At 38.9% G+C, this 21867-nt stretch overlaps 1 protein-coding gene across 2 annotated transcripts; it reads left to right on the top strand.

Annotated features, from left to right (window-relative positions):
- Positions 1-1902: 1902 nt before the first annotated feature.
- LOC148835007 (RING finger protein 122) lies at positions 1903-21573 on the top strand. 2 transcript variants are annotated; one of them, XM_088915669.1, is made up of 6 exons: positions 1903-3116; positions 13501-13657; positions 17983-18025; positions 19402-19443; positions 20276-20358; positions 20981-21573. In XM_088915669.1, the coding sequence occupies exons 1-6, from the start codon at positions 3092-3094 to the stop codon at positions 21096-21098; spliced, it is 468 nt and encodes a 155-aa protein (XP_088771795.1). In that variant the 5' UTR covers positions 1903-3091; the 3' UTR covers positions 21099-21573. The 2 variants fall into 2 exon arrangements, with proteins under 2 accessions (XP_088771795.1, XP_088771796.1); XM_088915670.1 differs by having other exon boundaries at positions 1991-2067.
- The last annotated feature ends 294 nt before the right edge of the window (positions 21574-21867 follow it).

Genomic DNA, 21867 nt, shown 5'->3' with positions numbered 1-21867 from the left:
TCAGGCCTATGCCCTTAGACTTCCCCTGAAGCCTGGTAGTAGGCAGGCCATCAGGCTACCATCTTCCAAAACTGAGCCCTGAAGGCAGGGAGGGGTAAACTTCAATAGGGGATCTAAACTAGACACACCAGGAAGTAACACGGGTAATAATTAAAAGGACTGACACGAGAGGATTGGAGCGCCCTCTGGAGGAGGGGATGCCAACTGTAACACATGCACTCTTTTCTCAAGCCTTGCTCATCCAGATTCAAGCTCAGAAATGAGTAGTAATCCTGTAAACCATGATTGTGGCTCTTGGTCACACTCTCCGCAGGTCTGTTGCTGCTTTTGTGTAAGCAAAATACCAGTACCACAAAGTAATAAGCCCATTATTATTGTGCACGTGCCATTCAGGGTTCCAGAATAAAGTAAAATAAAGGACAAGCTCTAACCCTGTGGAAAGTTCAATCCCATGAAGCATCTTAATCCTTTGTTCATACATGAAATGTTTGTACAATCAATACATACAGTCAGTTTAACTTTTGGAACCTGGCAATGATAGATCCATGTCTCAAGATATCAACAATGAACAAGGGTGATATAATCCTAAAAGGGCCATGTAGCTTTGGCCTGTGCTCACAGCCTGACAGGTTTTGACTGACTGACCTTAGTTATCTGCTAAGTTATTTTTTTAAAAAAGCTTACAGAAGGGGTGAAGAACTCCAGTCCTAAAGGGCCTGTAGGTCCTGTGGTTTTTGTTCCACCTCTGATCAGTGTAATCAGTTTACGTCTTATTTGACTAAGAACTCAAATCATCTGGTGTTTAAGGTCTAATTGCTAATTGAAATATACAGCATGTACTGTAGATCCTTAACAGACTTTGCCCTCTAGCACTGGTGTCTCCATTCCTCGTCTACATAATAAAGAATCCCCAAATACACTTTTACAATAATTCTTGCTGATTTCCCAACTTTATCTGAACATTAGGGCTATTATAAATAATAAAAGTCTTGCTTGTACTTTCACATCACTTTGCAAAAACACTTTCACATTGAAATATGTAGAAACAGAAGGTCCCAGTAAGAAAGGAAAGCTAAAACCAAGCTGCTGCCTTCTAGCTTAGTAAACAAAATCAAACTATGTGAAATGGATTAACCTATTCTGTTACAAGCAAACACAACTAACACTAAGGGAATGTACAGTACCTCATGAGAGAAAAGGTAGGCTACTGTATCCAGACAGGGGCACATTTGTTTGAAATACAGACACATATTTCATTTGATTGCAATAGACCGTATATTCCCAAAACACTTGATAGCTATATCTTTGCTATACCTAATTTTCACTAGGGCAGTGTGCCACCATATTGTATTAAATGCATTGAAACCAGTGATATAGATTGCTTGTGGCAGCCCCCAAAGGATTCTTCTGTGATATTACATAGCTTCTAACGGGCCTGTGAAACACATTCACTGTAAGTCGAGCAGCTGCTGTTTCTAAAGCTGGCAGAACAAGGGATGTGGGGGTGATGGATTTCTTTGTCGCAGCAGTGTTTGCCTGGCCTTGTCTTTATTCACCACTGTAATAAGAACGCATATATGTCCTTTTTAAAAAAAAATGATAATAATCAGGTCGAAAAAATCAACAGCCATCAGCCTACAAAACCACTCATTGGCTTACGCCCAGTGTTTCAAAAGGGTGCTATTTGTTGGCCCTGATAAGCAATGCTTAACCTTCCTCTCTCTCTCTGCCTCTCTCTCTCTTTCTTTGTTTTGTTTGTCAGTGCTGCAACACACATGTGATAGACCTCCCATCCCTCTCAACACACAGTCATTCGCATATTCCATTCGGCAAGGCCTGGCCTGCCTGGATTGCCTGCCTGCTGTCACTCCTTAATAGTTTACAGCTGGAAGGGGAGGGAGAGGGAGAGAGAGAGAGAGAGGAAGGGGGGAGCACAGGGCTGTGATGCAGACGCAAATCACATGAGCAAGGATCTGTTTACAAACTGAACAGGAGCAGTCACATCGGCTCAGTTATGAGGAACCTGGGCTGAGGACTGGGAATCTAGCTGGGCGTTCACTGCTGGAGGTTGGTGCACCTTATCAGTCTTTTCAGAATAAGCAGAAGCAGACGGCAGTCACCAGCAAAACATAGCACAATTGCTGTCACAGCTTGATGCCTGTTTTCACAGGGACATACAGACCGCTGCGTGGCAGCCAGTTCAGTCTTTTGTTTCTGTTTTGGAAGCAGCAAGTTGGCTCTGACAACAAGGACGATCCATGTGAAAACAGGTATCCAAAGGGGAAAATAAAAAGGATTTGGGAGTAGGAGGCAGTGGAGGAGGAGGGGTGAAGCTTGTGAAAATGTTTCTGCGTGAGACAAAGCAGTGACTACATTCAGTGGTGAGCTCAAGGAAGAAACTGTGGAGCTCTGACTGTGTTTAATGTGGTTTCATTTCTGGTGGTTGGAATAGTTTCTACCCCGCCACAGCTAAGGACGGGAAGACTTTTAGCTTTAAAAACAAATGGTGCGAATGTACTTGCAATCTATTTGATATCTGGATAAAAGGATACGTCGCTGAAATGATATTTGAACTGAAATCCTGCTCTGCAACACCCACATAAAAATACTCCAGGAGTGCAGTTTTTTTTCTGTGCAAATAAACCAGAAAAGTATATAAGGAGACAGTCCAGGCACGTCCAAAATTCAAGCACTCTGTGGAAAAGAAACCCTGTGAAGATGTTACAGGAAGAACGCTGCTTCTTCAGTCCTTGAAAGTTAGGATAACCAGTAACAGAAGAGGTGGTCTTGCATTTTTTGAAGGCCTTTTATAAGCAAAAACCTGTGTCGGCACCGATCTAACCGGAATTGGAAAATACATTGATACTTTTGTGTGATAAACAGTGGTATTTATTCACACATCCAGCAAAGAACTACAGCTGTATTTGTAGAGCTGCCAGCATTCACTTCAAGTCTTTCAGTCTGGCTATTCCCCTGGAGATCGACCAGGGTTGGCCTGCTGGCTCGGCCACAGCACCACAGCGTGATCCTGGAGACAGCTCACTCTGCAGCGCCTTGCTGAATTTGCCATAGCTCCTGCGAATCAGATTTCATGCACCCATTCCAGTGGTGTAACGGTGAGTAAAAATAAAAAAGCTAGCCCATGCAGACCATACAGTCTAGGTGGTCTTATCTTCTTACTGTCAGCACTAAAGGTTGTTCAAAGGGGTTTCAATGTTTCAGGGGGTAAAAGGCCAGGAATCAGCTCAGGCTAATCTGGTTCTTCCCCACAGTGGAGATAAACAGCCACAGTAAAGTTAAGTGGAAACCCACTCCAGTTGAACTTATTTCTATTTTTTTCTTATCTGTGGATAAGTTTCAGGGAGGTGAAAAGGGCATGAAGTCAGACATTGCCTTCAATGTAGCACGGGGTGTTATAGGAAGGTGATATTGGATCTTGGCATTTTAAGAATTAAGCAAGAAAAAAAAAACTGTCTATTTTCCTTAATTTATTGCTGCCAACCAACTGGGCACTCTTAAGCTTTCTCTTTCACCCCATGTTCTGAAACATGGTTCCTGCCCAGAATGTGACAGGAGTGAACAGCAGTGATTTCAGATGCACCCCTCCCCTGTAACAGATGGAGTTATGGCTTAAGTGGCCCTGCTGTCAACTCTATTTGTTTTGTGTATGGGCAATGGAACTGACTCTTCTGGGAACTGAGGATGGGAGTGCAGCCATGTGGTAATTGCTCACAATCAAATATTTGCTCTGGGTTTTACAATATTATGCTTCTAAAAGGCACAGCTTTCTGAATGCGTTATATTAATTTCCAGAGCTCTGAGCTTTATTCATTAAACTGACCTTTCAAAAGACCTCCCTTTGCTTCTCACTTCCTGAATAATATTCTTATTGAAAGCTGAGAAGGGTAAAACAAACATAGGTGATACAGAACCAAAGCAAAAGGCATCCTCTCCTTTTTTCTGTACTTGGCAAGCTAGGACAAGTTTTAAAATCCTTTTTTGTAAAAAGCCAACAAGGTACTTTTCCTCACTGGCTACGAGAGTCCAAGCTGAGGTACCAAATGTAATTTGTGCATAAAAAAGCAGATATTTTAGTTCTATTCCCTGCAATTTTTTAAAAAATAAGCAGCTTCATACTCATTATAACATTATACTGACTTTCTAGGGGCTTCTTCAAGACTAGTTACATACTGTGTCAATAACTGTCAAATCAGAGGACGTTCCTTGGTTTTATAAGCTGCTGAAGCTTTTATAAGGTATAAAATTACTTTTTGGTATCCATGTTAAGGGAGACAACTGAGTTACTGGATCTATATATTGTACTCTTTTCGGAAGATTTGTAGCCCATATGATTGTGTGTTCTGAAGGGTCTTATCAGACCATCTGCAGGGTTTGGTTTGAATGCTAAGATGGGGGAGGAGAGGAGGGTAGTAGATAGGGATCTCATCTGTAGGAGGTTTATTTCCTGCAAGTTTTCATTTCACAGTATAATGGACACAATTACTGTTATTTTAAATGTAAACTATTTATGGGAAACCTTATGGGAACATTAACACTTAAAAGTCAGCCAATCATCTGTTTCTTAGTTGTTTCTATTTGAAATAGCCTTGACTTTAAAATAAAAAGCAAAATGGGTAGACGACTCCACCATTATATTTCAGAATGCCCCAGTCTTTTAGAAATGTCATATTTAATTCATGCAGCACCCTGTAGTTTGGGGAGTGTCCCAAACCTTTTTTTTAAACCAATCTGTATCTCATTTCAGGTACTACAACAAATGTTCTCTAAAAGAACCAGATGAACAATTTCTTAAGTGAATTAATTAGGCAAATTATTACAAGCTGCCACCTGTCTTTCTATCTCTTAGTTATGAATAAGCTCATCTTTTTGCAGACTTATGCTCTTTACAGTCTGGCATTCATTTTAGATTAGAATCAGAAGCCTTAACCATAGCATTGCAGTTGATAGGAATCTCTTTTGGACTACTGCATTTTTTCACATGGAATGAAGACAACCTGTAGTTATAAGAGTCTGCGTTTTGTGAGGTTATTTAGGTTAGACTAGTGAACACTGAAGCAGCTAGGAAAACATTATATGAGATTTTTCACAGGTCTGGTCTAATTGTCTAAAAGTAGTGTCTTCCTTCTTGACCTACATTCTCTATCCCATGATTACGTTCTTTATATTACTAATTGAGCAAAGAAAACTGCTTTGTAAATAAAAACTTACATAATATGTATTAACTCCTAAAAACCTTGTTGTCTTTCTGAGAAATACATTTTCTACTCTGTACAACCTCATTAATGTGAATCATATTACACATTAGCTCTAAGAATCTGGGAAAATACAGTACTTTCTTGAAATAGTAATATGGCTGTACTACTGGAGTGAAAATAAATGGAAATGTATTACTTATTTCACAGTTCGAAAAACATCCTTCACCATCAGCAAAGACTCGTGTCAAAACTGCTCTCATTGGCTGAAGTGTACCATTGAGACTGAGCAATGCAACAGCTCTTCTGTGCTTTAAAATTCCCAAACAGGCTGCAGTCTAAGAAAAATTAAAAAGGAGAATGAAAGGAAGCATGGCAGTAGGCAGACAGCTTGCACAGAAAGACATACACACCACCCAAAAAATGTGAACACATCTCAGAAAATATCTCCGGCTGGTACAACACAGTCTTGTGTTTGGGTAGAAGTTAACTATGGTAAATGTCAACATACAAAATACTACTGCAGATCTTGAATGAAGGAGAAAAGCAATAGTCCTGTATCCAGCTGTGAAAGGATAAGTGACTATGTACAGTATAAGTATCAGCAAACTATATTGGTAAGTTAAATCTATTAGAGAGACAATTGTCAACTCATATTGCCAACAGAAGGTTTTTGGTTCCAAATCAGTGAACTATAAATCAGTATTACAGACATCCCAACTTTGAAAAATTAATTTCCCCTTGATGAAAATGACAGCTATAATTAAGTAATTTGCTGATACATACTATAATATATATGCAATACACTATAGATACTATAGCTCACCAGTCCAGATGAACAATCCCACTTTCTTTGCAAACTCTCCTTGTACAGAGATGCGGCTTGTTTAGCAGATTTGAGCAGATTCTCAGATGGCTCAAGGTCGTATTATATAATTAAATAATACACTGATGAGTTTTTGGACCAGGGGTGTCGCCAACACAAAAATTTGGTAGCAGGCTGGTGATTTCCGGGAGATTCTGGATCACTTGTGGGAGTCAGGGAGGAGGCACTGATTTCCGAGAGACTCCCGGAACTTCCAGGAGACTTGGGATGTCTGGTATCGAATCTTTCCATTATATGTCTACTGTTGCATAGGTCTATTGCAATACTACACATAAGTACTGGAAATACTATAAGTACTGTCTACTACTACACCTATTACAATACCACACACATGTACTGTAGATGACCGTTGCTTTATACAGATGGACAACTTGGATGGCAGTTGCATGTCACTGCTAGTCGAAATCAAGCAGGATAATAAGCAACCGTCTATATCTATCTGCAGCTGGAAAAGATGTGGGCAAATAAAATGACCTTTTGGAGTTCTCTTGGCATTTTATGAAGCTCCGAGAATTGGAGACCCTACAGCGGGGAAACTGTAAATGCAGCCATGCACACAGACAGGGTGGAGGGCACATGATGTCTCTGTTCAGAACAGATCATTGTTTCCCTAACAATGAAAGAACGAGGGCCAGACTTTGGCAGCCTATTCTTCCCAGTTCTCATTGATCCTGACTGGCAGGTCATCTGATCACAGCGGTCACTGACAGCAGGGACTCTCTGAATGCCGCCCAGCCTGCCTGGCCCAGAGATGGCCTGACTTTGCTCCTCAGACCCCACAACCTCAGCGGCAGTCATGTTCCATCTCTTGGCTCACCTGGGTTACCTGTGATGTCGGGCAGGCGTAGGTGCCTGTTAGGTAAGATGGAAGTGGATTTTTCTATCTCAAAAGATGTAGTCATAGCACATCTGTGGGCAGGAACGAGGGACAAATGCTATGTAATGTATAGCCTGAAAGAACATATATGGTGGAAAAAAATAATTAGGTATTTATGCGTTAGTGACTTGACAAATACCACTGTAGGACGTTCAGAATGTGATCCTGCACAATGTGGAAGTGAAGTGTCACAGTCCTGGAGAGGACTTAATTTTATAGACCTAATCAGAAAGTATCATGGACAAAAGTATTATATCCTCTGAAAGAGCACTTTCACCTGAGGCAGATCTATGAATATCTCACATTTAAAACATAAAATATTCTCCAGGGTGAGCATAGCTATACAGACTGGTAGCCTGAAGAACACAATAAAACCACGGCACTACCAAAAACACACAAGGTATGTTTATAAACAGTGTTTGGAAAGTTTAAATTATTAAAACATAGACTAATCGCTAGCTAGCAGTTGACTGTGACAGACTACAGTACATGTACAGTAAACATACATGGACCTCACAGTAAGACTCAATATCATTCAAGGAAAAGGAGAAAAACATTAGAATTGAAAACTCTACAGAGATATTTATGGATATGGATTTCAGATACAGATGGATATTCAAAAATTGCTGACTTTGAATTTTTTTTGTCAAAGCACTTTAACCGAAGGAAAACACTAATTTGAGACTGCAGTTCAACTGCAACTGACTGCAATTCAATTGAATTGCTTTTCAATGTCAGTCAGTGTTACTCTATCAGTTTGGTCATTACTAAAATACAATCAATAAAAAGCTTTCTAAAATAACAGTGTTTAGGTTGCCTTGGGAAACAAATACAAGAATGGTGGCTATTCAAATAGTCCACCAGTCAATTAAAAAGACAGTGATCTAACCCTCTTTGTAGACTCTAAGCCTTTGTCTTACAGCCAAATAAGATAAAACTGTGATGGATAGAAAGGATATGTTGTTTTCAACCTTGCCTTTCCTTGTCCAAAGGAATCTCATTACTTTAAATGTTTTGTGTCCATACTTATTTAATCAGCACTGTAATGGCAGTGATAGTCAGTGGCCATTGCCCTGTTTGCTGGAAAATTGAATTAGAAATAACTAAATTATTCTCACAGTCCTCATAACGCACACATGCAGAAATGAGTGCACAGTATAACTTAAAATGCAAAAGCAAAACACAGAAGAGGAGTCTGCAAATGAGAGAAGACCATTCAGATAGCTCATTTGATTTTCAGTACCGAGTTGATTCAAGTTTCTCATGCAGCCATTTCCTTGAAAGAAGCCAGGAAACTGTCTTCAACAACATGGCAGGATAACTCATTCCAGACTCCTTTCACACTTTCTGCAAAGAAATGCATCCTGTTTGCAGTGTTAAATGGACTTGTCTTAGGTTCTCTTTTTGCCAGGTCCCATCAGGTCCCTCGCTGTCTGAGACTAAGATTATTAAGACTTTCTTTGACGTCCAGGACTTGCTCTTCTCTAGACTGCTTCCAGAGCAGCAATACGTTTACTGTGTTGAGGTGTTGAGAATTTGTTTGCAATATTCCAAATTAAATGTATTGTACAATTTCCACATAACATCCCTTAATTTGAATCTAAGATCCTGATTATTATATACAATGACTTGCAAAAATCTTCATACCCTTCCTATGATCTTCTATTTTGTCAAATTATGATACAATCATTTTTAAACTTGATATTTTATTCCAAACCCAGATGCTAAAACTGAAGACTTCTAAATGTAAGATAAGTTGCAGTAAATGTCAGCAAAACTTAAGAAAAACAAACAGAAATATGTACAGTAGAATGCAGAAGTATCCAGGGGCGAGAACTCAATATTTGGTGGGAACACCTTTGGCAGTGATTGCAGCCACAAGTCTTTATAGGTTTGCCAACTTAGTGTATTCCAAATCGGTTCAATTTGTGACCATTCTTCTTGACAGATTTGCTCAAGCTCTCTCAAATTCTCAAGAGTTTTCAACTCTATCCACAGATTCTCAATAGAATGAGAGTCAGGACCCTTCTAATTCTTAAGGCTCTCCAGTGTTGCTTTGGCCTTGTGCTTTGTCCTGCTGAAAGATGAACCTTTCTCTTAGTTTTAAGACTGAAGCAAATCTTACTCTGGGATTTGCCAGTACTTTACCCCATCTATGTTATCACAGGTCTTGACAATCTTCCCAGTCCCTGCTGATGAGAACTAGAACATAATGCTGCCACCAGCGTGCTTAACAGCAGAGATGATGTTGACTGAGAGATGCACTATATTGGGTTTGCATCAGCCGGAACACTTTGCATTTAGTCCAAAAAGCTCCAAGTTTGTCCTGTGAGACTATAAAACCTTTTAAGGAATAAGTAATAGGTTTATTCCATGCCGAAAAGAGAAGAAAGACAACACAACGTTTCGGCTGTGATGTCTTCTTCAGGTATGAGGAAGGCTTCACAGCCAAAACGTTGTTTTTTCTCTCTTCTCTTTTCAGCATGGAATAAACCTATTATTTGTTCCTTTGCAGACTACACATGCTGACGCAGCTACCCACCTGAACTACTATAAAACCATTTTGCCACATGTTTTCAGTATCAGGCACTGTGTTGTTCAATGTGGAATTCGAGATGTATTTTTATCCTGTTCTATGCAAGCCCCCTTTGAAACGTTATCCCTTTGACTGGGATATTGTTGTCCCATGGAGACAACTGAGCCATTGAACTCTGTAACTCTGTAACTCTTTCAGTTTGGTGGGACAACCTGATTTAGGCAGTGTGTTCTTGATGATCTGCTTCATCATGCTCAAAGAGATGTTGTAGGTCTTTGAAATGTTTTAGACCATTCTTACTGGTTTTTATACAGTTTTATCCCTGAGTTATTTTGGAAACTCCTTGGTCTCTGTGGTGGAATTTTTGTTTGAAATTCATTTAAGTTTGCTACTTTTATAATAGACTAAACATATAATAACTTGAAAATATTTATATTATATATATATGTATTTTTGAAAATATTCATAAATAATCCTTTGGCAAATCCTGATGAAAATGAACATGCCGCTGATTTTCAGGAGTTGATTACAGAGTGAAAAATCAATGATTGTTGACGACATCTGAAAGGAACTCCTATAAAAAATAAAATAAAAAATAAAATGTTCTGGTTAAACATCAGATATCAACAGGCACGGTATTTAAAACAATTATTTGCGGAATGGTCCCTTATTTGTATTTTTAGTATTAAATTTAAAAATTAAAAATATCTCTTTATTTGTTTTTTTTTTCTGTACCAGCTATTGATGTTAGGTTCGTAGATGCCAGCATAGATGCATAGATTCCCAGCAGCTGGTGAAACTGACTCAGTAGTGACCCAACTTTACAGTAAGACTAAATTTCTCTGGTGTGTAACAGGCCATTTTAACACTACACTGGCAAACAAAATAGGGAGGGAACATTAACATGCAGTCTTAAGTGATGTTTTATTGGGCTCCCAAGAGAAAAAATCAAAACATTTCCCATCCTAGAAATGTATTCACTTTGACATATTTAATGAAAGGAAAAGGCACTGAAAGTCTATGACATAAATGCTTTGAAAGCTAACCTGAATTAGTAATGCATTAAAAATGAATCAGACGTCAGACTGGCAAACAAACTAACCTCTGGCCACAAAGCAATGTTATATAATGCCGTGGCACCTGGGGACAAAGTCACTCTCAAAAAACCTTGCTTCTGGCACCTCAAGAGTTGCATCTTAGAAATTTGTGATGTGGTGGAATGGTCCTAAAAGATACAATATGAAAGAGAGACAGACACATCGCTGGTGAGAAAAAATGTCATCAACCTAAAAATTAAAAAGCCCTGAAACATTCCATTCCACTACTGGTTGTTGTCAAGTGAGCAAAATTGTTAAAAAGCTTTTTTTAGATCAACAGTCTACATTACCTAGTAGATATAGGATCTGTCTTTCCAAAGTTTTTTTTTATGTTGGGATATTAGCTATTGAGTTTGTGCATCCTAACTCTCAGTAATATCACCAGGACGGCTTTCACTTTTAGGCTAATTAACTTATATCTACGTATCCTTTCTAGATCAATCCAACATGACTTGCATCTGTCCTCACAGTATTTTTATTGAAATCAAAGAAAGTTGGTTGAAATTAATGCCTTATTTTTTATTGGCCCTAAACTCTGAAATTACCACAAGCTCTAATCTACTGTCGCCATGTGATAAGAATTTGAGCGTCATTCTTGACCAAGAATTTTCATTTGATTTACATCTTAGTTCTGTGCCTGGAAGAGATTTATATCATCTCAGAAAAATGACTGTGCTCATAACGTGCCTGAACAGGAAGGATGCAGAGATGCTGGATATTTAACTCTTTATTTGCTGCCTGGCCTGACAGACTCAGAAGGCTTCAGCTTGTTCAGAATGCCTCTGCTATGTTAGTGATATGCAGTTGCCTGTCTAATCTCATCACTCCAGTGTTGAAGTCTTTACACTGGCTGACTATGACTAGGACTTTTTTAATTGACATAACAGCAAATGAAGTCCTCCATGGGTCAGGGCTCTCCTGCCTTCAGGAATTTCTCAGTCCATATGTAACAGCTCAATAACTGAGACTTAAAAATGTTCAGTAGATTTACTGGCTCAGAGCCTCAGCTCTGAGCCTTTAGCTGTCCAATGTTTTTGGGAAATCCCTCCCAGTCCACGTCAGAAATGAAGAAATTCTCAATTCTTTTTGAACTAAACTGAAAACCTTTCTTTCTGAATGTGATTTTGAGCTTTTCTTTTCGAATTTGCTTTTGCATAGTGACTTGAAGTTGTATTTCATTTGTAATTACTTATGTTTGGTAATTTGGCATGAAGACCTTCATATTCTGTAAGAACAATTTTACATTGTGTTACAGTGCCTGACAAGTCCATGTACTGTAGAATAACAAGATAGCACAATGATGCATGTAAAACACAAATATTAATTAATTCTAAGTTTTTAAGTTTTTTAAGAATTTAAGAACTCTAAATTCTAAGTTTGATCATAAGAGAATCAATAAGCACCTCTTTATTTAGGCACTATATTTCAATTCTGCCTAAAACACCTCACTATACTGATCCTGTTCCTATTCAACACAAAAGGTTAATGCTACAGCCCGATGCTATCTTGATGTCTGACCTTATCAGATCTCAGACTAAGCCTCATTAGAACATAGAAGGAAAAATCTTTAGAAGATTAGATAGGTGCTTGAAGTGGTAGTGGTGGATAATTATGGGGAAATGTTTCCTGTTCCAGCACAGTCACAAGGGACACTGTATTTTAGATGGTGCTTTATTTTCAATGGAATGTAATGCAAATCTCTTTAATGAGTATCAAGGCTGCAATGGCATTAAGGTAGGAGAGTAAACCTTTTTCAATCAAGATTTCTTTTAAAGAGGGCCTTTATTTCTTGCAAGTACAAAGAAACATGTTACAACAGGGTTTAATAAACTACAGAAAAACTGTATGGGTATGTGGATTTCTCACTAAATCTGACTATAGACAGTATGTAATTGTGGATACATCTGTGGCTTATAGAATTGCCCACAGAGCTCATTAGTCAATAGGAAGAGTACCATAGAAATATCAGCTGCCATTCTCCTAGTGCAGGCAAGCTGGTGTGCTTTGTTTGAACGACAGTAGGTAGGAAAAGGAGTTAATGAGAACAAAGAATGTGTCATAAATGCAGAAGGAGCCTGAAAGAAGCAAGCAACTGAATAATTTGATTTCTGTGTTTCATTAAACTTGGGAGTCAAAAGGCACCACCCGCTTAGTGAGGATTTACGTTTTCTAAGGTCCTACATTAGCATATTGCCATTCAAAAACCACAAAAACCATGACAATGAGACTCATTAAAAACAACCTGTGACTATATCAAACCTACTGTACCTGACTAGACAAACCACAAAATAATAATAATGTACATCTAATCCTAAAAATGTCTCGGAATTTTTGCAGGTTTTTCATTGCATGGGGGAGACTCCAAAATTACAGTAATCACAGTAATCCCGTAATCACTAGGATGAAAATTGGTAATACAAAAACAGTTTTATTGTAAAAAAAAGTCTGATCTCTTTTGTTGACTAGTACCATAAAAAGGTGACTTGCTGTGGATTTCCAGAGGCAATCCACACATGACTGGGATACATGTATTGCACTGAAACTGAAACACAGAAAGACTGTAGTTTCACATAGAGACAATCTCTTTTGAGATTAAATTTCTAGATGATGCTCTTCATTAGCCTTGTTACAGTGTTTTGTGTATTCATTGGGGTCTGTATCTTTGTAGATATCCATATACATATAAACGAGGGTTTTCCTTTCAAATCTGACAAGAAAAAAGTGGAAAACATGAATATTTGTTCGCAAAGACTTGGTATGCAAGTGTTTGAGAACATTTGGTACATTTTAAAAATAAACCTTTTATTCAGCTTATCTTTGTAAGCTTCATCAGAGACAAGGAGCTGGCTGAAATGCGTATGTAATCATGTGCCATGCTTGTGTCCCTACAGGATGTGTGTGCGGCCTGGGATTCCAGAATTCTGACGAGCACTGTAAGATGTCTTCGGCGGAAATCTATGACCTTCCACTCAATGTGTACGTCATCATTCTGGGCATCGGCCTCTTCATTTTCATGCTGAGCATGATATTCTGCTGCTACCTTTTCAGGTAATGCATAACGAAAAGGCAGAGAACTTCAAATGGGTGACATGTCAAGCAGCAACTGTGATATTCTGCGCTACAGAAACGTTATCCAATGTGCTATAAAACCCAGGTCACCAGCAACCTTTTCATTGTTCAGTTTTTCTGAGGCATTAGTTCAGGCTAGGTGTAACCTACTGTATCTGTTTTTTTTTAATGATTTGGTTTTAAGTCCACAATAAATCCTGAGAACCCTTCCAGTCCTAGTGTATTGAAATGGTGCTCATTTATTCAAATAATTGGCTAAGTAATATCAGACCAAACAAAGGCCTTGAAACAGTGTTTCGATTCAAGAATTGCCTGTTTGCCCGTGTGTGTGAAAAGAGGCGTAGCGAAGTGTCTCTGAAAGCTGCTGTTCGTGTCAGGCTCATTTGATCTCAGCCCTGCCCGCTCTGACTCCCTCCATGAGCATGACCATCCCGTGGCTGTGCCAAATACTGCTATAAAAGAATTACTTGTGCAGACATGTCATTATTATACAGTACAGTACAGATCCTCACAGTATCCTGCAGCACAGTAGGTATAGTGAAGCCCTATATTTCACATGAACCTACACGGTATATTAATTCTTTAAAACTGTATGAGGTGCCTTGATTCTGTCCATTCTCAAATGATTAAAAAGACTGGTCTTATTTCCTGATAAAAGTCGAATTGCAATTCTCTTTATATTCCCTTTAATTCCCTTCATACTTTATATTGAAATACAATTCATATAATAAGTTTCTATTTCAAAAGTTTGGACTGTAAAGAGCAAAATGTTACATTTTTAACAACATTTCAATTCCATGCTATTCCTACCAGCCAATCTTTTGTATAATCACCAGATTTCCAGTATACTGTCCAGTATACTGGACATAAACAAAGTCCATTTGAAGAACTTTACCTATTTCGCTTAATACTCAAATTAATGAAGAACCGTAAGCTACAATGGTTTATTACCTGCAGATGACTTTCGCAAAATTTTCATAACGAGATATTGTCTCTTTAAGTCTATTTGCATTTTTTGATACTATCGAATAAGCGATTGAACAAGAATATATTCGATGGTATGTAATAAATGTATACTAAATATAAGCTTTGTGAAAGGTTGCATTCTGAAATGCATGCAACGTTCCGTTACAACAAATATCGTCTTTTATTTTTTATTTGGTTCTAAATTCAGTTTATTCCACAGTATTCTGTTGATGTTAATGGACCCACGGTAGCTTCTGGCAAACGACTGAACCCCTTAAATGCGTTTTCAATATCACTAAAAAAATGCATTAAAAGCAGAATTTGCTGAGACCTCGTTCAGTTCTTTGCACTGACAACAATAATAAGCAGAAGCATCTAGTGCAATAAAACAGCCTGCGAGCCCGAAGAATTGCGGATAAGCTGTCGTACTTGAGTCACTTCATAATAAGAGCCAGGAGTCAGGACACGGTCTCAGAGAACACTCTTGAATCGAGGTTTCTAAAAATTACAGAAGCCTCCTACAAACATAAATTAAGCATCTTCAACAAACATATTATGCTCCCTGTTCCACTTCTTACCTTGTTTAGTTGTCTTGTCCCCCTTATCCAGAATGTCCCAGCTACAGAAAGAGCGCTGCGTCCCTCTTAACAGGATGGAGGAAAAAGCTATAATGCTTTCTGGGTGAATCTGATTTTTGACTCAGAATGGTGAACTTTTAAAATAAATTATAAACCACACGTTTTGTAATTATTTCTGAACAGCATTGCATTTTACTTTATTGCATTATCATCATCATCATCCTCATTATTATTATTATTATTATTATTATTGAAGGGAAACGCACATTTTACCTATGTACACCCTTCAGTGCCCTGCCAATCAACTGAGAGCCAAGTAAAGAAAGGAATCATTATTTCATACTGCTTTGTGTGGACTGTTCTACACAACCAATAGTGCTCTAAAAGGCTATAATCAGAAATGGTTTTAAGAGGAGCTGTTATATTCAATCGCTCTTACTTCTATAAACATTTCCACAGCACCCACACAACCTCATTTGCAATTAAACAACAACAACTGTGAAAACCATTTGCTAAAATGCTCCCTTGCAGCAAATTAGCCCAGTGGGGACCCAACCACATCATCACAAGGGATTTATCTTTTCTCCTGATACTTAGATGGCAGAGGCTGCTTGCAGCAGTTTTGCAGAAGAGCAGGAAGACAGTCAGAGAGGGACCTGAAAAGGCTGAAAACTCACTGTTCCCCTTCAATACTCAATGGGGATGAAGCAGTCAAGCAGCAATGAATAGGCAAATGGCTGCATTAATGATGAGCTGGAAGAGACACATACAGTAGGTGCTGGTCACTCTTAGGACTCCTGAAAGAGGAGCAAGTTGTGTTTAGCACAACCAAGATAATAGAATTTGGTGAAAATGAACATAGGTGACTATGTAGTTTCCATATGGAGCCGTATAGAACAAAGAAGATGAACAGGACTCTAATGAAATGTGTCAGGAGGGTTCCTGGAGGAGAGAGACACAGTGCCTTGTTAGCCAGCTGAATGGTATATGTGATCCAGGGTGCCACGCCCTATTAAGAGATTACTGATCCTGGCTTTTTACCTCCGAGGATAATGAAGAGGGAACCATAGAACTGAAGTGGTGCTGTGTGTCAGATGTAGATATCCAGGGTTGAGCAGGAGCACATACTGATGGAAAGTAAAGAGGTGACAGTAAAACCTATGACAGAGGAAGAGCTCTCCTGCTGATGGCTAGTGGAAAAGCAGTCTGGAGGACCATAGATGAGATAAACTGACACAGCTGTTGGTTTGGTGACTAAAGAAGACATTAGAGGACAGGTGATGTGAGCCTACTGTGTCACTGTGATTCTGTTGTAGAAAGCTGATATTACTGCCAGGACGATGTTTAGTGTGACAGGTGATTTTGCCTCATTGAGGACCTGGAGGACTGTAGAGGTAGTGGAGATCAGGTCTGTGATCTGAGCCATGCATCTGTGTACAAAGAGGCCTGTCACAGAGATGCCTGGTAGAGAGTGCACATGTGTGCTCTGGAGAATATGGAAACAGTATCTAATCGCCACTGGCAGTCCCTGCATACAGGTGAAAGGCACTGTTAGACCCTTTTCTCAGTAAATCACAGGACTCTGGTGAATCAAGCTGTAGATTTCTTTATTGCAATTAAGAAAGGAGGACAGACAAAGTTAACAGGTTAACCTTGTCTCTCACTCACGTTTCTAAGGACAGCAATAGGCTTTTATTCTTGAAGATGAGCAAAATTTCCTTACAAAAGCTTACATACAGACAGAAGCAGTTTGTTACCACATAAGGTGTTAACAAGGTCAGAAAGTTAGGCAGTTAGATCAGCCTCAGGCAATTAACCAAGACCCCTAATTAACTAAGACTCTGTTCCCTTTCATGTTGCTGAATCAAGTGTAGGATACATGAGTTACACCTCCCCTCAAAAGAAAAGACCTTGAAGAAACATAGTCCAGCTGGGAATGCACAAAACAGTAAAACAGTTCTTGTGGGCCTAATTGTAAACTCCGACCAGACACAGATTCCTTCAGCGCCATTATAAAAGGAGAGAGGAAATAGAAAGGTCCAGAGCCAAAAAAAAGAACAGTAATACATGGAATGTTTATTTTAAATACAAAATATACTAATATTTTTTAAATGTGTGGCATTGTTACATTCAGGCACCCATTATCTTCTGGTGTACCTTTCTGAAAAAAAACCCACATTGTCTTACCAGTAATTAAGTGATATTTATACTTGTACTGGCCTCTTTGTGACTGAGGCCTATAATGTCTTTGGTCTGCCACTGTGAAGGTGCCTTAAGCCAGGAGATCCCATTCCTGGGCCTGGACACCCACACACATGCAGGCTTTTTCCAGGCAAGCTCTTTCCTTAATTGCATTAACAAGATGCTTTGTAGGAATGTTTGAAAGCTTATATTTTCTTGCGTTAAAGCTGGAGATTATAAGTGAGGTATGAAGTAATTAAAAGGCAACCTCTGACATGTTTAAGAACTGAAAACAAGTAAATGGCTCAAATTAATCCTATTACCAGTTCAATTTAGAGGTTACATTGTGTAACTCATGGCAGCACCACTGTAACAAAGCCCATCATGTTTGTGGGTCTCCAGGACTTGAACAAGGAGACCCTGCCTTATGCCATAATAAGATATAGCAGGTTTCACATGAGATTGTGCAATCAGGCTTTATCTACAACATTGCCATGAAAAGCTCTGATCTGTATTAAAAGCCTGGCCCTGCTTTAACATAGAAACGTGACTTTAAAGAGACGTGCTTTTCTTTTCCAGGTTAAGAAGACATGGCAGGAGGGAACAGTATGGATACAATGAGGTAATGTGTGATCATCTTCATACCCCACACCCCACCCGTAACCAGAAAGCGAATCTTCTCAGTGACCACTTTTAAAATATACAGTGGAAGCTGAATGTTTAGTCTTTTCTGTTTTTAAAAGTGATGTGTGATAAATATGCTCAATTTGAATGATTAAACAATTGTGTTCAGCAGCTGAGAATTGTGCATAAAAAGAATTTCATATCTTCGTGTTCCAGTTATTTTCTTATTCATCAGACTTAAGTGGGTGTTAGGAGAGACACTCTGTTATTCTGGCTTCATTTCATGTTCTCCATGCTGACTATTCTGATAAAAGAATGCCTTCTGGAAAAAACAAATCTCAGAGGTGATTGTCAGAGATTTACAGCTACATTTGCACATCATGGAAATATCCATGAGAGAGCCTTGTATGTAACACTGAAATTAAAAAACAACAATAAATAGATAAATCTTTCTCAGGCTTAGTAATCTTGTTTAGAATTTCTGAAACGGTTATTATGTGAATACTGCCCAATCTAGAATCATAATATTACATGCAGTCACATATTTAATAACTGAGAAAACATTGTATAGTAAGCCTGCTAATGAAAGCCATCATATTAAACAGCATCAGTGAACCTGCAAACTCTGCACTACTTTGATGCAACCAAATCTTCAACTGCTATAATAATCCTTCCAATTAACATTGACATAATTAAATAACTAAGGAGCTGGTTGTTTTAAATTCTATATTTATGTGGATTGGATAAGCCATATTGACTAACCGTGCAGTAAAGAACAATACCTGACTCATTTCCATTTCAACTTGTCTCACATGCAGTTGTATGAGCCCAGCTCATCCAGTTTAAGATCTCACATTTGTAGGCCCTGGTGATGTGTTTCACATTTAAAAAAGTGGTGGCTTATGTTAAAATCAAAATGCTTAACTTTTTTTTTGTCTAAACACTTCTGAATATCACTGTAATTACAAACATTTGGCCCTTAGCTATACTGCATCATCTCACTAGTGCTTCATACCAAGATGTACATCAGCCAAGTAACATTCATTTTAACTCCTGCGCTGAGTAAGGTGTCAAAGAAGAGAAATAAGATTATCATCTTGGGAAAACACTTTCACCGGCATCTCAGTTTAGCTTTCATAAAAACACAATTCAGATGAAGTCCTCCCTTTGGTTGCTTAAAACATTAAGAAATAAAATATTTAACGCCTAAGATATTAAATGTGGAAATTTCTCTTAGCTGTGATGGGGACTTAAATATGTTAAGCTTCAATGTGCAAAAACCTTGAACTAAAAAATGTACAAAAGGGCAATTTAACACTTGTTGGTTTGTACACCTGGTCATTTGACATTTTTGATGTATTTTCTTGTTTACAGGTGGTTCTGAAGGGGGCAGGAAAGAAACTCAGCCTTCTTGGAGTAAGTTACCCTGGGGCACATTAGATCTAATATTAATTTCACACAGTGAGATAAATGCCAGTTCTTTATTTCTAATTGCTGTGTCTAAATGATGCCATGTTTCATGAGCTACAATTGATTGTTATAAATGATAGTGCACCTGGAAAGAAAAGTATGTAAAGGTCAAGCGAAAATCCATTATACATCATTAGTAAGTCGTAACTATACATTTCATACATGCTAAAGTGCAACAGTACCAGTCTGGCCAGTGAAATGGCCAAAGCTGGACTCATTTTATAATTCATAAAATGAGTTGTATAACCACAGTGATCTCTACAAGCATTGTTCCAAAGAACACCAAAAAGGCCCATTAGTAAAGAGAGGTAGAATTGTGACAAAAAGAGCCATTGTCTCCTTTTTCTTAGTACAGTACATGTTGATTGACTTTTTATTCCTTTTAGATGTTTACGCAAAGAGAAAGTGCTCCAAATACAGTATAAATGGAAACAAAAATTGAGCTTCAAACTCAGTTTGGTTTTTAGATATTGTCTGAGGTAATACCCTTCTTTATTTAAGGCCTGGCCCCTTTAAATGTCCAACCTACCTGTCCAACCTGGTACTTTTGGGATTTTGGAAACGTCACTTCTATAGTAGTTCAAGGGACATCCTGATCATAAGATTCAGATGGTTTTCATATTGGCTACTGTTAAACGGTACGATGATGCTTCATGAGTGAAAGTACCACCTGGCTGAAAAGCCCTAGCTAGAAGGGACGGGGTTAACTGGTAAGCAGCCACCTTCTCCAATGTAAACACACCACCGCAGCTCACGAAGGACCTGTCCGTTCTTGCAGCAGATGTGCGCTGTGTGCCTGGAAGAGTTCAGAGCCAGGGACGAGCTTGGGGTCTGTCCTTGTTCGCACGCATTTCACAAGAAGTGAGTCCTCCCGCATTCTCAGCCTCTCTTTCTGTGTCATTAGGCATGGTACACATCATTTCCTCAAGGAAAAGATGGAAAAGGCCTTGCACCAAAAAAAAAATGAAAAGGCATCAGACTCTAATTTTGGAAAACAGTTGGCTGTTAGTATCTGTTTTTTTCCCCCAATGATGTACAAACAAACCTGGCCAATTCAATCCTCTGCATGCACTTCAACTTGAAGAATGTTATTTGCAAGTGTTGAAATTTTTGGCCATTCACAAGATTAAAAAAAACACATCATTTCTAACTATGTCAGCAAAAGGAAAAGTACAAAATAAGTTGAAATTTGAGGTAAACATTTTTTTAGTTAAGAGTTAGTTCATTGATGTAAATTTAGGTTTTGAGGCCTCACAGAACTTATTTAGTGCCATATTACAAATGGGTTATTTTTCACAACAGCAGGAAAACAATGAGAGCAGAACATTTTCGGATATATACATGTTCAAATTCTTAGAATCTTCTACCATTTTCTACTGTCAGTGCATCATCTCCTTCATCTGAAAGATTGCGGGTGTCTCACTAGAGATGCTTGTTCCTCTGGAGGACTCTGACCATCTTTTGTCTCCTGCCCTGTGACTAGGTGCCTAGTGAAGTGGCTGGAAATCCGCAGTGTCTGTCCCATGTGCAACAAGCCAATCTGTCGGCTGGCAGACGTGCGCCAGGGGGTGGAGGTGGCACAGAACCCACAGGAGGTGTGATGGGAGGGAATCTGCCTGGTAGACATCATGAAAACTGGAAAGGGCTGTTCCCACTGGAGGATTTACTGCAGACTGCAGGAAGAGGGCACACCCCACTTATTGCCTCTCCAGCGTCTCCCCACAAACGACTTTGACACCAGATGAAGTACTACTACTATTGCTGATCCTCCGCACTGAAAGAAATCTTTAAAAAATATTGAAATATCCCTGCTTAGACCCAGAAGCCCATCACATGAGGCAGCCCAGGGACACAGGTCTGTGGCTCTTCCCCTGCAGACCCTGGAGAAAGACTTGGACTGGGAAACCCCTTTCATTCCAGGATGGTACTGCCAAGAGCCACAAACAGTGACTGAGGCAAGATGAAACAACTGCTTTTTAGAAGCCTGCATCAATAGACTTCACGTTTATCGTTTCTAGTTATTTTCTATTGTTATTTGATTTGAAATAAAGTGTATCAATGTTTTGGTGGTACAAACCACTTGCTTCTTCTTTTGTTGCGAGCCAAATTCATCACTCAGGACGATTCAGATTTCATGGCTTCCCATTGACATTTTCTTCTGGTACCTTTTGTATCTGCTGCTGAATTCATGGGGCAAATGAGAACTGATTACAGGTGTGGCAAAAGAGTATTTTTTTTATTGTGAGCTACTATTATGTTAACGGAAAAATATAACCATTAAGCACAGTCTCAGTTCAGGCACAGCCAAGAAAGCTGAACAGAAAATGTACATAAAGGGATGAGCTGTGCCAGCATGCAAAGAGAAAAGGA

The sequence above is a fragment of the Atractosteus spatula genome, chromosome 5 (genome assembly GCF_055471065.1).
Source record: "Atractosteus spatula isolate fAtrSpa1 chromosome 5, fAtrSpa1.hap1, whole genome shotgun sequence".
In the NCBI taxonomy this organism is placed as follows: Eukaryota; Metazoa; Chordata; class Actinopteri; order Semionotiformes; family Lepisosteidae; genus Atractosteus; species Atractosteus spatula.
Note: the sequence above shows the minus strand (reverse complement) of the source record. Positions and strands in the feature narration are given on the sequence as shown.